General features: G+C 38.8%; 1 protein-coding gene across 3 annotated transcripts in view; it reads left to right on the top strand.

Moving 5' to 3' along the window:
* The window catches only part of pex14 (peroxisomal biogenesis factor 14), a 114,123-nt gene extending 108,651 nt beyond the window's left edge, over nucleotides 1-5,472 (top strand). For all 3 annotated transcript variants that reach the window (XM_088332027.1, XM_088332028.1, XM_088332026.1), the window contains 2 exons: nucleotides 987-1,078; nucleotides 4,950-5,472. In XM_088332027.1, coding sequence (XP_088188153.1) covers nucleotides 987-1,078; nucleotides 4,950-5,349 — 492 coding nt within the window. In that variant the 3' untranslated portion in view covers nucleotides 5,350-5,472. The remainder of the gene's footprint in view (nucleotides 1-986; nucleotides 1,079-4,949) is intronic.
* The last annotated feature ends 9,121 nt before the right edge of the window (nucleotides 5,473-14,593 follow it).

The following is a 14,593-nucleotide window of genomic DNA, read 5'->3' as shown; positions in this document are numbered from 1 at the left end:
CATGGGGACTTAGTTGAGCAGAAATGGCCACTGAAGTAGCAGATTCCTGTTTACTCTCCAAGCCACTCCTTGAGCTGGCCTGTGGTGTCTTCAACGGTCCCCTAGCTCCTCCCCAGGCATCAGATTCACTCAACCTGAATGGTTTGACTCTTTGGCTCATGGATGCTGAAAGTGTTGTTTGACACATTTGGCTTAAATGGTGTTTCTGGATTTATCAGGCTGGAACTGGATGAACACCAGCTTGATGACCTCTGGTGGTACTTGCTAATGTCGCAATACCGTGTGGATAAATAAGCTGGTGTGGCACATTTGGGTACACCTTGGCGAGATCCAGCCAAACCACTGAGAGAGACGTATTGTTACTCTTTGCCTCCTTAGTTATCTGGCTGAATACTTCCATGTGCTCCAGGCAGCCAGAGTAACCAGGTATTCCTTTCTGGAAACTTTCATTGATGCCACCATTGACAAGTAAGTATGAGAAGCACCTTCTGGCAATGATTGCCCAGAAGACCTTTTCCCTCAATGTCCAATTGGGAAATCTCTCTAAACTGGTAAGGCCTGATGAAGCCTTATAAATGAAAAGTTCCTGCTTCATTTTCCACAGTGTGCGCAGGAGTGTGACCTTTTTCCTTAGCAACTGTGGGCAATTCTTATAACACTTCACAGATGGACCAGAGATCTAACGACTTTTAATCTATAAAATAACACAAAATAAAACCGTTGTGGGATTGTTTGTTCAAAGCCATGCTTTGGAATGGTTGCCAGGGTAACGGATGACCGACAGGACAATACGGTCACTGAGGACTTTTGTGTCTGCTATGTTTGTCTACCCAATAGCAGACATCTCTCGTTTTCTCTTTATTGTGTGTGATAAAAATTTGTTTTTGAAATAACTTCATATTGTACTGAGTGACAATGGCCTTCGGGCTTGTGTAAAGAGACATGTTGACTTTGGCTCTTTGTATTCTGTGTCGTATTTCCTACAGGCGGCGTCTGCAACCACTCGCATCCTGGACAACCAAACTGTTGGAGAGCTGAAAGCTGAAATTGTCTCTTTGAAGGCTTTACTTCTCAGCAGGTAACAAAGTTATTTTACCCTCTACACACAAACAGGACTGCACACGCAAACCATTAACATAAAAACTATAACATACAGTGCCATGCAAAAGTATTGGCCCCGCAAGAACATTTTGAAATATAAATGATTTTCTAAGAATCAACAACATGAAAGATACAATTGTGAAAAGAAACCAAATTTATTCAACATTTGATATTGTTCAAACAAAATCAACATTGAAAAGTAGGTGTTGCAAAATTATTGTAATCCTTTAAGTTAATACTTTGTACAACCTCCTTTTCATGCAATCACAACCACTAGTCTTTATGGGTTGGTCTCTATATAAGTTTTTCACATCTTGAAACTGAAATATTTGCCCATTCTTTCTTACAAAACAGCTCAAGTTCTTTAAGGGTTTATGGGGATTATTTGTGCACATCATTTTTCAGGGGTAGCACGGCGGGGCAGTGGTTAGCGCTTGTGCGGGGCACAGTCCTGAGGTCATGAGATCGAACCTCCTGTGTGGAGTTTGTATGTTCTCCCTGTGCTTGCGTAGGTTTCTTCTGGGCACTCTGGTTTCCTCCCACATTCCAAAAACATGCATGTCAGGTTAATTGGCCCATCCAAATTGTCCCTAGGTGAGAATGAGCAAGTGAGTTGTCCGTCTATGTATGCCCTGCGACTGGCTGGCAACCGGTTCAGGGGGTCCCCTGCCCACTGCCTGAAGATGGCTGGGATGGGCTCCAGCAACCCCACGATCCTACTGAGGATAAGTGGTGCAGATAATGAATGGATCATTTTTCAGGTCTTTCCACAAATGTTCAATAAAACTGAGGTCAGGACTTTTGTTTGACTATTCTAAAACCTATTGGTAGTGTTAAACCATTCAATTGTAGATTTTGTTTTATATTTTGGTCATTGTCCTGTTGGAAGGTGTGCCTGTGCCCTATTCTCAGGTCTCTTGCATACTCCAATAGATTTCCTGCAAAAATTGCCCTGTGTTTGGCTCCATCTGTCTTCCCATTAACTCTGACGATCTTCCCGGTCCCTGCTGAAGAAAAGCAACCCCAGAACATAATGCTGCCACCACTATGTTTGACAATTGGGATGGTGTTTTCAGGGCGATGTGCAGTGTTACTCTTATGCCAAACGTAACGCTTTGCATTCAACCCAAAAAGTAACTTTTGGTCCCATCTGACCAGAGCACCTTGTTCCATGTTGTCCATGTCCAAGCCTTTTTATGGTATTCTTTCAGAAACGGGTTTCCGTAAAGGGTAATTTTATGCCGAGTACGACTAATAGTTGTCTTATGCACTGGTTGTCCCACCTCAGCTGTGTATACCTGCAGGTAATCCAATATTTTTGTGACAGCTACTTTTCATTTTATTTCGTTGAAAATATTCATTTTTAAAATAATCTGTTTCCACTTCACAATAGTGTCTCACATGTCATTTATTCATGAAAAATATTTCACTTTTTAGCTTCAAGTTTGAATTCTGAAATGTGGCCATTTGACAAAAAGTTGGGGCCCCAATTCTTCCGCTAAGCACTGTATATCAGTATTATTTTCCTCAATAGTTTTTTGCAAGATGAAATAATTATTTTCTTATATCCTTGTGTGTGGTTTTGTTAATATCACTTGATTTACGGATCGTCATTTTGCAGCAATCCTTAGCTAGCTATTTTGCTGATCCAGGAATCGCACCAACATTTATGTTTAGGGATAAATTAATAAAAGACTATACGCTCTTTCGAATTACTTGCACACTTAGACAGCCATAAATGTCAAAAGTGTTTTTTCGGGTATCATCTCTGTGGCATTAGAGCTTATAGATTGCACCATTGCTTTTATTTCACGACTAGCCTTAAGCCATTAGCATACTGCAGCCATCAGCATTTCAGCACTGTCTTTTTTTATTTTCATACTTTTATGGGTAAACAAGACACCTAGTATGTCTTTGATGTTGCTTTTATTCTCACGTACTCTTTTTGAAAGAAAAAGTGAAGAACAGAAACTCAGTGTAACTTGAAAAAAAGCCTGTTTCCTGATCAGAAGTGGTATTTATTGAACTGTAGCGGCTACACAGAATCTAATTTGTGTGGTATAGGGTAGAATTGTCAAACTGATTTAGCTCAGGGCCTACATGGTAAAGAAACAATAGACTTCTAAATGTTAATGGTCTGCATTTATATCGTGCTTTTCAAGTCAATGAAGATCTCCCACAGAGCTTCACCATGTGCTTCACACTTTCCCATTCACACACACACTCATAACAAGTCTGCCTTATCTGGAGGGCAGGGAGTCTTTTCGGATGCTCAAAATGAAATTATGATTAACTTATCTAAGATTTGATTATAAAATGACAACTAAGGTTTTTTGTTCCTCCATATTTTGTCTTTACAAAGATGTAATCTCTTGTAGTGTTTTTCAACTTTAAATTTGTTCTTTTTTACAAACGTAAATTTATTTCCACGACAGATTATTTTAATTTGGGAAACTCATGCAGACTGAAAAGTGACAAAAATAACGAACAAACACTCGTTTAAATGATAGACTATTAAATCATGAATTCAATCTGCTATTTATTTTTTAATGTAAATATTTACCTGAATAGGGGAACTTGGCTGTTAGATTTCATATGGTTTATGGAAAGGATTTGCTTCTTTAAACTCCTGCAAAGACTTAAGAAAAGAGCAGAAGTTGATGAAAGAAACGTGACATTAGCAAAGGCAACAATTACCAAGGGACTTGATGGAAGGTCATAAAGAAAAATGACTGATAGTACTCAAGAAGAATACAAAAGCCAAGCTCAAATTTGCACACAAAAAAGAGATGGAAAACTAATCATGTAGCAAAATAGTGAAGCCAAAATGACAAAGGAGTTCATCAGGATGTGGAAGGTTGGAAAGTATGACTTTTAATAACTTTAAAATGAGACTGAAAATGGAAATTCCACTTTCAAAACAAATATTGACTGAGAACAATGGAAACAAATGAAAACCTGGCATATCGCAAAAGCTTATACAAGGCTTGCAATGTACTGATTGCATTTTTTTTAATAAAACAATTTTACTGTTAATTGGAACTTTGAGCCAAGTAAAAGTAATAGAGATATCCTGATACCAATTTTTTTCATTTCCAATTTTTCTATAAAAAAGTATATATATTACTGTAATCCCTTACTGCTTTGCAGCATAAGTGTATCTCAGGTTAAAAAAATATAAGTTTAAACAATTTAAAATACTTAAAAAAAAAAAAAATCAAGTATTGCTGTCTGTGTACTGGATAGATGGATGAGGATGGAGCGCTTTTTTTTTTGTCATCTGTGGTGGCATTTTGTTTTCCATTCTTTCCGCATAAAAGAAACTGCATTGGTCGCCTACTGCTTCAAGCGGAGGCCAGGAGAGTGCATTTTTGTTTGGGCCTGTGGCTTTTTTTTTCACTATTCCCTCCTTAAAATGAACTCCACTTGAGCAGCCACGTTCCCATATTGCTCTCAGCGAGAACTGGTAGATGCCAATTTTGTCAGGAGGCGTGTTGTTGGGACGCCTAAAATGAAATGCACGGTTGTGGACGCAAACCATTATCCCCAGTCGTCTATTGCTGAAGAAAGAGGCCAAGAAAACAAATTGGTTTCATATGTGTCGGATTTTTTCACCATATTTTTCTGCCAAATGGAATTGCACATTTGTGGCCATAATCCTTTATCCCCAATCGACTATTGCTTAGAACACTGGCTTACGTAGTGCATTTTTTCCAGTTTGGGGTGCTAAGGCACGCCATTGTGGCCCACCGAAAATAACTGCACTGTTTCGACAGCAATTCTTTAGCCCTTGTCGACGGGTGGCCCATCATTTATATTTTAATATATATATATGTTCTATCTTGCAGGAGACAATTTCCTTCCACTCCCTCAATTTCAAAAATCCCTTCGTGGCAGATTCCCTTGAAAGCGGCTTCAGCATCCAGCTCCCAGTCGGTCAACCACAGCAGCAGCGACATATCTCCTGTCAGTAATGAGTCAACCAACTCCTCCCCTGCCAAAGATGGTCGCCGCAGCCCATTCGATGCACTAGGCGGGACGCTCAACATCGATGTGCTACAAGACGATTCTGGCGTGGAGGTGCAGGAACAGAAAGATGCTAATGGTGAAGGTAACCAGGAAAAGCAAGAGGTGGCTTGTCCAAACACGCAGATCGAAAATGGTCAAGTTGGGAATGGAGCGAACCACAAAGAAGAGGACGAAGTGAAACGGCCGCAGGGTGTAGGAAATGAAAGTGAGGTGGATTAGATCACAAATGTATTCTCTTTTTGACATTAGGAATGTGATGTGACTAATTCTACTTACACGCCACAAAAATTAGTCTTTTTCCTCAATTCAGTTATCAAGGTTTATTAACTCTGTTTCCCTTGTTGGGACGCCTAAAATGAAATGCACGGTTGTGGACGCAAACCATTATCCCCAGTCGTCTATTGCTGAAGAAAGAGGCCAAGAAAACAAATTGGTTTCATATGTGTCGGCAGGGTGTAGGAAAAGAAAGTGAGGTGGATTAGATCACAAATGTATTCTCTTTTTGACATTAGGAATGTGATGTGACTAATTCTACTTACACGCCACAAAAATTAGTCTTTTTCCTCAATTCAGTTATCAAAGTTTATTAACTCTGTTTCCCTTGTAAAATAAGAAAATCCTATGTGACACAAGAAAAATCAGATGGTGTACCCCCTAAAAAAAAGTCTTGGTCATTGATTTTTATAAATAAGGCACACCGAACTATCTATCCATCTACCTTGGTCATATCCCTCAAGAGGGGTGACCGACAGCAAGACTAACACATACAATAACAAAGAAAATAAAAAAGGGGGAAAAATTGCAAAAACACACAAACATTTTTGGACCATGACCAACCCAAATGCCCAAACACCCAAACAAGTTAGGCACCTCAGCACCCAAGTTGGTCATGCTTTCGTCCCTCCAGATGAAACAGGACACAAGAAAGCGGCCATGTCACACGGGTCAGGGTGACACAACACACTCCTCTGTTCAATAGCAGGGCCCGACAGCTTTCACTGGTTTACCCCTGCCGCATCATACAGGTGCCCTGCCCATCCCTTAGGACGCGTCCATCACCCCACTATCCTTTTACAACAAAACACCGAACTAGAGAGCATATAATTTAGACAGTAAGATCCGGCGTGTGTAATAGTGTATCTAGGCTTTTTGTATGCTTCCGGTATTATTCAAAATGTGTGGCTGACCAAAATCACACTATTTTATGGAACGGGAATCAAGCCCAACTAGTGGCGGTGACACTTAACAGCTAGACAATGGTACATACAAAAAAGCATTAGATCCATAACGTTGCGGTTTAATATATGTATACGTACGTAAAAGAGCTTTAGTATTTTATTGTATTCTCCATCCTGTAACATTTGTTATTGAAGAAGTGGAGAGACGGTTTAATATTGCAGAATGCACTGTGCAAATTTGTGTTCCCTGCACCATGAGTAAAGTAGTATGATAATGAGATGAGGTCTAATACCTTTTGATATATCATCGATACCACTGATGGTCTAGTGACGAACTATCAGCCCTCTTACTGTTAATACTCAGGTTTGATTCCCGTTGCATTCAATGTTTCGCGATTTAGGCCAGCAATGGTTACTGATTAAACAGTCATTGTACAATCATCGCTCAAATACGTTAATGTACAGACGCTCCCCTACTTACGAACATTCGAGTTACGCACAGCGGTACATAACAATTTTTTGGGGATGTCGAAAAATATCTGGACATTGCTGTAAGTTGGATTTTGTATTGTGCACTTTTTTACGAGTACAGGACAGTACTGTTGTGCTGCTTTCCGCCGCTCCCGGCGTATGGCGCTGTGAGAGCTCACCCAGCATCCAGCCCGTAGAAGAAATCCGGCTTCCTCTTCCTAGTTCGCGTGTAAACATACTATACCGTATCTCCAGCGCACTGCATACCTCTTGCTTGCCATTAAATATGGGTGGTGTAAAGAAGAGGCGAGCCTTTTTTAAATGAAAGTGGAATAAGAAAGCTTGATGCGGTTGAGAAAATGGTTGGATCGCTTTTTTTCGGCCACTTTTTAACACAGAGGAGGAAGGTGCCTTACTCTTGAAGCCCACCTTCCAAAAATAAGTTAAACTTCTCTTTATCTTTTTAGAGCATATTATTTTATTAAATGTTTATTTTTTTAGTACAAAACAATACAGGTTACTTTTACAAGCCTTAAACATACAAAATATAGAACTGAAGCAATTTACAAACAAATTCAACTTACGTTCGATCGCCTGGAACGTATCTCGTTTGTAAGTAGTCGAGCGTCTGTACTGTGAAACCTTGTACTGTAATGCATAATTACTGTGTGCATTTACAACCTTTTCCACCTAATTCTGCAGTATTTAAGGTGCACCGGCTTATAAGGTCATTTTTATATGTGTGGCCGAATTGGGGTTTTAACGTGGGCTCTTTAGTCTGGAAAATATGGTAATTATTTTCTACCTAGACTAAATAACAATGTTCTCGGCCGGAGGATTGTGATTTGACTAATTCCGCCTACACGCTGCAAACAAAATGTTTTACAGCTAATTTCAGTAATCAAAATGTATTTACTATTTACTGATTAAATGAGCAAAATTATCAGATCAGATGTTAGAATTGTTTTCTGCCTGGAATAGTTATCAAAGCAACATGAGCTGCCACAGACATTTGTAATCGTTTTAAGTAAGTGTTTTCTCATGTGTTGAGAAAAAATGGATAAATGATTAAAAAAAAAAAAACCAAAAATTATAGTACGGTTGGTTGTTTTTGTGTGTTGCATTCTGTTTCCTCTTTCTTTTGCACAATTTTACAAAATAACTAGATCATGGTTCCTGGATCCCTTAACCGCATCGGTCACCGGGGCACCAGTGCGGACGCAAGTCTAGATAGCTTTCTCCACTGTTGACAGTTCTTGGCCTGTTCTTTGGGTCGTGGCAAAGATGGCACCAGTCCATTCCTTCCTGTTGTCGGGCTAGTTCTTTTTCGGTCTCCCTCTCCTCCTGCCCCTGAAAAATGTTCATGGTCAGTCCTTATGATCTTGTTACATGACCATACCATTGAAGTTTCCTTCCACGCACAGTTGACAACAGTTCTTCGTAGGGTCTAATGTGCCTTCTGATGGTTTGCGCACCATTTCCTTTGTCTTATGGGCTAAGTAGCTGATGCCTAGAAGTTTTCTGTAGCATTGCATCTCCATGGCCTGGATTTTTTTTCCCTTTTGCTGTAAGAGTCCATGTCTCGCAAGCATAGAGGAAGATGGAAGTAACCAGCGCTTGTATGAGTATGATCAATGATTTCACTGCTATGTTCTTGTCCCTCCACATCGGTTTAAGTTTGGCAAGTGTGGCTGTGGTTTGAGCTATCCTGGCCATGATTTATGCTTCCGGCACTTCTTCTGATATCGCAGCTCCAAAATATGAAAATTTGGTGACAGGTTCTATCTCTCTGTGGTTAATGTTTTGGTTATTTTGGGGATTGATCGTAATTACTTTTGTTTGTTTTTCCGTGCTGACTTTCATCCCATACCGGGTTGATGCTTTTTCCAGGCGATTGACCAGATCTCCGAGTTCGTTTGTCCCCTGACAATCTGGCAATATCATCCGAAAAACAGAGGTTAGTGACGTTGTGTCCCCCAATTCTGACTGTACCTTATTGTTGCTCCAGAGCTATGGACATGATCTTCTCCAGGAAGATGTTGAATAAAGTTGGAGAGATTATGCAGCCTTGTCTCACACCAACTGTGGTTTGAAACCAAGTAAAATGTTTTGAGCAACGGACAAGGCAATGCATCTTCCAGTGGTGCCCTGTTCATTTCACACCCAAGCTTTCAATTGATCCAACCCTCAATAACTATTTTTTTGTTATGAAACATATACTTCAGCTACAGCTATGGCATATATAAAAATGCATCAATAATAACCTCATTAAATTGCACTATTAGTGCACTCTTTACTTACCAAAAAGCCTTTTTATTTGGGCACAAACCCCCTTGTCTTTAAATTACTCTGTCCTACTGGTTATCTGCATGTTTAAGGTCCATCAGGAAGTTATTTTCTATCGCCATAGAAGCTAATGTTGAAAGTTAATGCTGTTGTCATATTTCTGGCATACGTTTGTATCCGACTTAGGGCTGAAAAAGTCTGTTCAACAGAAGCACTGGACACAGGGTTTTTTTCCTTCACATTTTTGTTGTGATACTTCTGTAAAAGCCCCCTAGCCAATCAAAGCTTTTGAAACCGCTGACTTTTCTGTACGCCTTATAGGTCATGATGTTGCCTACTTGAAATCTGTTTGCTTAACCAATAGGGTTATTAACACTTATGTCATGCCTCAGGGCCAGCAAAATTGATTATGAAGGCCTCCGAATAGATTTCTTACCCTTACAACAAGTAATGGCTGAGATGTGATTGGTTAAACACTTAAATATGAAAGCACACATCTGAAAGCAGTGCAACCAGGGGTAAAGCAACAAAAGGGAGCAGACAGACAATATGGAATTATTTAGTATTCATTGTCAAAATATAAATAATTCCTTGTCAGCCTACTTAAAACGGAAAAAACGGAAGATTGACGTCTAAAACTGTCAATGGCACCAAATTCAGAACAGATTTTTGACATCCTTAGTTGTCTTTGTTAGTGAAAGAGTTTACATCACATAAATCAGATATGTTTAGGCCAGCAGTGAAGGCATTGCAGGCCCACTCCTGGTAGCTTCTCAATTGAATGATTCAACAGACTCATTCATTGTTTTGTGTCTGCCACTGTTATAGTTCGCCAGTCATACAGTCTGTTAATTTGTACACTCTGGGTCGCTTGCATTAGCGGGTTCCCCTTTGCGGCAATTGTAAAGGACAATCGCGAACAGGGCCGAAGCTTTTAGCCTATTTTATTTGCGCTTCTGAGTTTGTTTCAGTCAATAATTCTCAAAGCCGGGCGAGGTGCCATTTGGGTGAAATAAAAGCCCTGAAATTCAACATTATTATGTTATGAGTAGCTTTGTTCCTCACAAGTGTCAGGATGCTCATAGGCAAGTGTTAGACCCTTTTTTTTCCACTAAGAACAGAATTGAGGGTGTCTTGTGTGGCAGGTGAGGTGGCGGCTTTATTCGGAGTAGAGGTAAAATAGGGCCTAAAAAAAAAATCCAGCATGACCTGACCCGCGAGTATGAAAGCCTGGTCCAACCCGACCCAGATAGTTACCTTGATATTAGGGGCTGAGCCTGAAGCAGACCTTTCTCAGTAAAGAAAACTATAACGTCTCATTCATAAAATTCCATTACTCAAATGCCATTACAACTTGGTGTGTTACTTTGCTACTTATTCCAAACAGTTCACGAGTTTCAACATCGTTTTATTCCTCTTTTGCTTAGGAAGTTTTATTTAATCCTAAATCTGCCAGAAACTAATTGCTTATAACATTGAAGAGGAGTTTGTATATTTTTATGGCCCTACAAAATACAATTCAATACAGTTACGGTGGCACCGTCCCAAGCACAGAATGAAGGTATTGCTCACTACTATAAATACTCGCATCCAAACTGTATTTACAACTAGAAAATATAATACTGAAATTGGGTCAGTTTATCTGCATGTATTTGGTTTTGTGTCACCAGTAGCAAATGGAAGGTAACCCTAACACTAACCGGTTAATACAGCGGCTTGTACAGGAGCAACAGATCAACAGGAAATCATCAAGGGGTACATGAGCGCAGAATTTATGGTAGAAAAATCCTGAATGTTTTTTTTTTTTTTTTTTCCCCAAATACACACTCCCTCGAAAAAAAGACTTGAGCAGTACGCAGAAATGGAGGTGTTTTTTTTACTATGTGGTTATTTTTAAGCGGTTTTAAATTGTCGGCTTTAATGTGAGTTAACGTGGTAATTTGTAATTTCATTGTTAATTTCAGAGTAACATGCAATTATTGGGTGTCAGTAATCCAGAGGGTAACGCCATTCAAGTACAGTGCTTAGCGGAAGAATTGTCCCTCTGAGAACTTCTTGTCACATTGCCACATTTCAAGCTCAAAAATGGAAAAGATGTTGAAAAAACATTGCTCCCCTTGTTCTCTCAGATCAGCCAACTGACTCCAGGAGTCATGACTCCTGAATGATCCAATGTCAACCTAAATGACCCAACTCCGACTCTCATCAGTTTAGTTGTACCTGCTCTGCGATGGTCTGCGGAATGAGTCAATGGAGAACAGACAGCATTATGAAGAGGAAATAACTCACCAGGCAGGTCCGAGATAATGTTATGGAAAAGTTTAAAACTAACCATATAAAGGGGAATGGCCAGGCTAAAGTCCAGACCTCAATCGTTTGGAGCATTTGTAGAAAGATCTGAGAAAAGATGTGCACGAAAGCTCACCATGAAACTTTAACTTGGGATATTTTGTATTTTGGTTAGTTCACTTTTGCAAGGCACTGTAACTAGAAATGTTAACTACATTTTTTGTAATGCGCATAACACTAGGTGGTAGTGTGTTTCTATGCTGTGCTTTCTCGTTATCTCCAGCAGAGCAGCTGATTTGGTTTATGAAGTATGCAAAGAATCAAATGATCAACAAATAACAAATGTATTAGTTGATGCAGCTTGAAATGTCAAGCAGGCAAAAGCACAAATCTAATACACAAAGCTCGGTTGCATTGTGTTATTTTCCGTAGCAAGCCCCCTGGTCCAAATTAGGAAGGCCCTCCCACGGTGACTAATCTTTAGTGAAAACATCGCCTGTATTTTGTTATTATCATGCAGTAAGAAATCAAAGGCTGACATAGATTCAGATTACAGAATTTGTGTCACTTGTTTTCTCAGTGTGTGCGGAACTTATAAAAACACCTGCGACTGAAAAGTAAAGTAATAAATGAATATTGAATTACTCACTGTTTCTGAGATCGGGGAGAAGACAGAGTACCGGTAAATGTCGATACGCCGCATTTGTCTCAAAGAAACATCTCAAAAACAATTCTCGTACACTTGGGGTAAACACCTAAAGTGTCAGCAATCATTTACTGTAACCAAAAATAGTTGCTTGTTTCAATCACCTGACTCTGTACTTAAAGCAAATAACAAAACCTCAAAATATTCTGTTATGTAATGTATAAACAAGTTAAATGTTTGAAAATACTGAACTAATAAAAATGGTTTTCATGGATATAATCTTTGAAATGTTTTGCTACTTTATAGAGGGGTGAGTAAACTACAGCCTGAATGCCACATATAATGCAAATGTTGAAATTATTATGTATAAAATAGTTAATTTGACAATTTGGTACCACTCTTGTCCCCAGTGTCCAAGCTCAGTTTGGCTCTTGGGCCAGATCCAGACTTTCTGTTCTCAGGCGGGCCTGACCAGTGCATTAATGTTAACTCCAAATGTTTAGCATTGTTTATCAGTATTTTGCTTTATCATCGAGTTAATTAATGGAATCTTAATGCAGACATAACAAAAACAAAACAAGTCCAAAAAAACATTGTTAACGTAACATGTCTAAAAAGGAGTAGGAAGAGGCATTTGCTTTTTTTTTATCCCACACCTTTGACTTTCTTAATAATTTGGTCTCACAGCTAGCTAGCTCTTCTGTTGTTTTACATATTACAAACATCTCACGAATATACATACTTACATAGGTTCATAATTCAAGACACTAGTGAAATAATTTAAAAAAAAGTAATAAACAATATTTTGTTTTTGTTTCTAATTCTGCTCTATACAAAAAGTATACCAAAAAAAATCACAAGATAGTACGATAGGGGAGTCGGTAGCACATGCTTAAATTTCATTCAGCCTACATTAGTAAACTTTCCCAAATATTATAATAAAGGATGACAAGAGATCTTTTCTAAGCACAGCACATTTATTCACAAACACTTGGATTAAAAAAAAAAATCATGACTAGCATTGAATGGGTTAGCTGGTTTATTTTAACAGTGGACACCTGAATCGCCTCACCACGCTATACAAACCAAACACTGCTCTCTAGCAAAGCAAGAGAGCATTTGGCTTGCATTTATTTTTAAAAACCATCACTTTCGAAAGAAATGACCCAGAGACTTAATTCGTTTTTGACTTGCTAAGAAAATCATGAGGAGTGGGCTGGATTAAATCACACAATGCAGGCTGAAATTTTGATATGCCTGCTTTCGTATGTTTCATCCTCAAAATTCATTCATGAAGCATTAAAGTGTACTGCGTTCAATGCCAAAATTCAAATAACTGGCTACATTTTCCCGTACTTCATATTATCTCTGTTATTTACTATTATTTATTATTATTTGTTTTAATATATTAAATAATATAATATATTAAAATTAATGCAACTCAAATCAAAATAACAATTCTGAGCTGGCCCTCGTTTGAGTTATTCAGTGCTTTAAAAAGGGACATTACTTTGCTTTCATTTTGAGAATTTCAAATCCAGATTAAGTGATCTACTTATAAAAGTCAAATTCTATCTCAAGTCACATGTACTTTCATAACCCTCAATTTCAAAGTGTCTCTCAAAATCCCCCTGATCTGAAAGAGTCATGCGGGCAAGGGAAATCTCAAAAACTTTAGCATGAAGAAAATGATAAAACCTTAAGAAGTCATGATATGTTACATGTCTGACTGTTTATTTATTAATAAATGCACATTGTTGCTGCTCTTCCTTAAAAGCAGTATCTTCCTTTTTGTCATATAGTTTTTGCATGATTGTTTAAAGTGAAAAAAGCCGCCCAAATCTGATCTGCTCAAAAAATAAAGCTTATAACATTGAAGAGGAGTTTGTATATTTTATACAATAGTAAAATCCAAACTAGAATGTCTTTAAAGTATCACCCTATAGTATTTTCCGCACTATAGGGCGCACCGGGTTATAGGGCGCACCCCCTAAAAATAGTTTTTGGTCCTATATCTTCCATAGATAAGGCGCACCGGATTATAAGGCGCTACAATGGGAACGTCGACAAAACAGTCAGATGATTCAGTCAAACTGATTACCCCCTTAACATTCCCAAAGCTTGCAAAGAAGCAAATGCGTGTCGTAGACACGTGCAGATGCGGTGTCCGTACGATGTCACTCAAATGCATCATTTCAAATATCATTCGGAAGGTTAAAGTCTTGGGATTCAAGAAATCCCAACCATTCCTTAGTTTCTATTTTCTTTTTCGCTCCCAACTTTACTGTGCATATGACAATAAACACTTGGAATTGAGTTTAATTCACTCAACTCATCACAGCAACGTCAAGATCGTTCTAAAGCAAGATACCGGGAAAATATAAAGCCGCATAGCTCACCTAAGTTGTCACGTTCAATCATGATACGCAATCATAGTCTTCTTACAACCGTGACTGTAGTAAATCCAGGAGAGTAAAATATTTACAAATACAGACTAATGAAACATGTTTCTTTATGGCGTAGTTTAGCAAGCTTGCTATTCAGTCATCTTTTTCGGCCAATTGCAGGGTTTGTTTCGGCCCTCTAGCCTATC

This window comes from Urocampus carinirostris, chromosome 3 (genome assembly GCF_059441175.1).
Source record: "Urocampus carinirostris isolate Australia breed hairy pipefish chromosome 3, RoL_Ucar_1.0, whole genome shotgun sequence".
Classification (NCBI taxonomy): domain Eukaryota; kingdom Metazoa; phylum Chordata; class Actinopteri; order Syngnathiformes; family Syngnathidae; genus Urocampus; species Urocampus carinirostris.
Note: the sequence above shows the minus strand (reverse complement) of the source record. Positions and strands in the feature narration are given on the sequence as shown.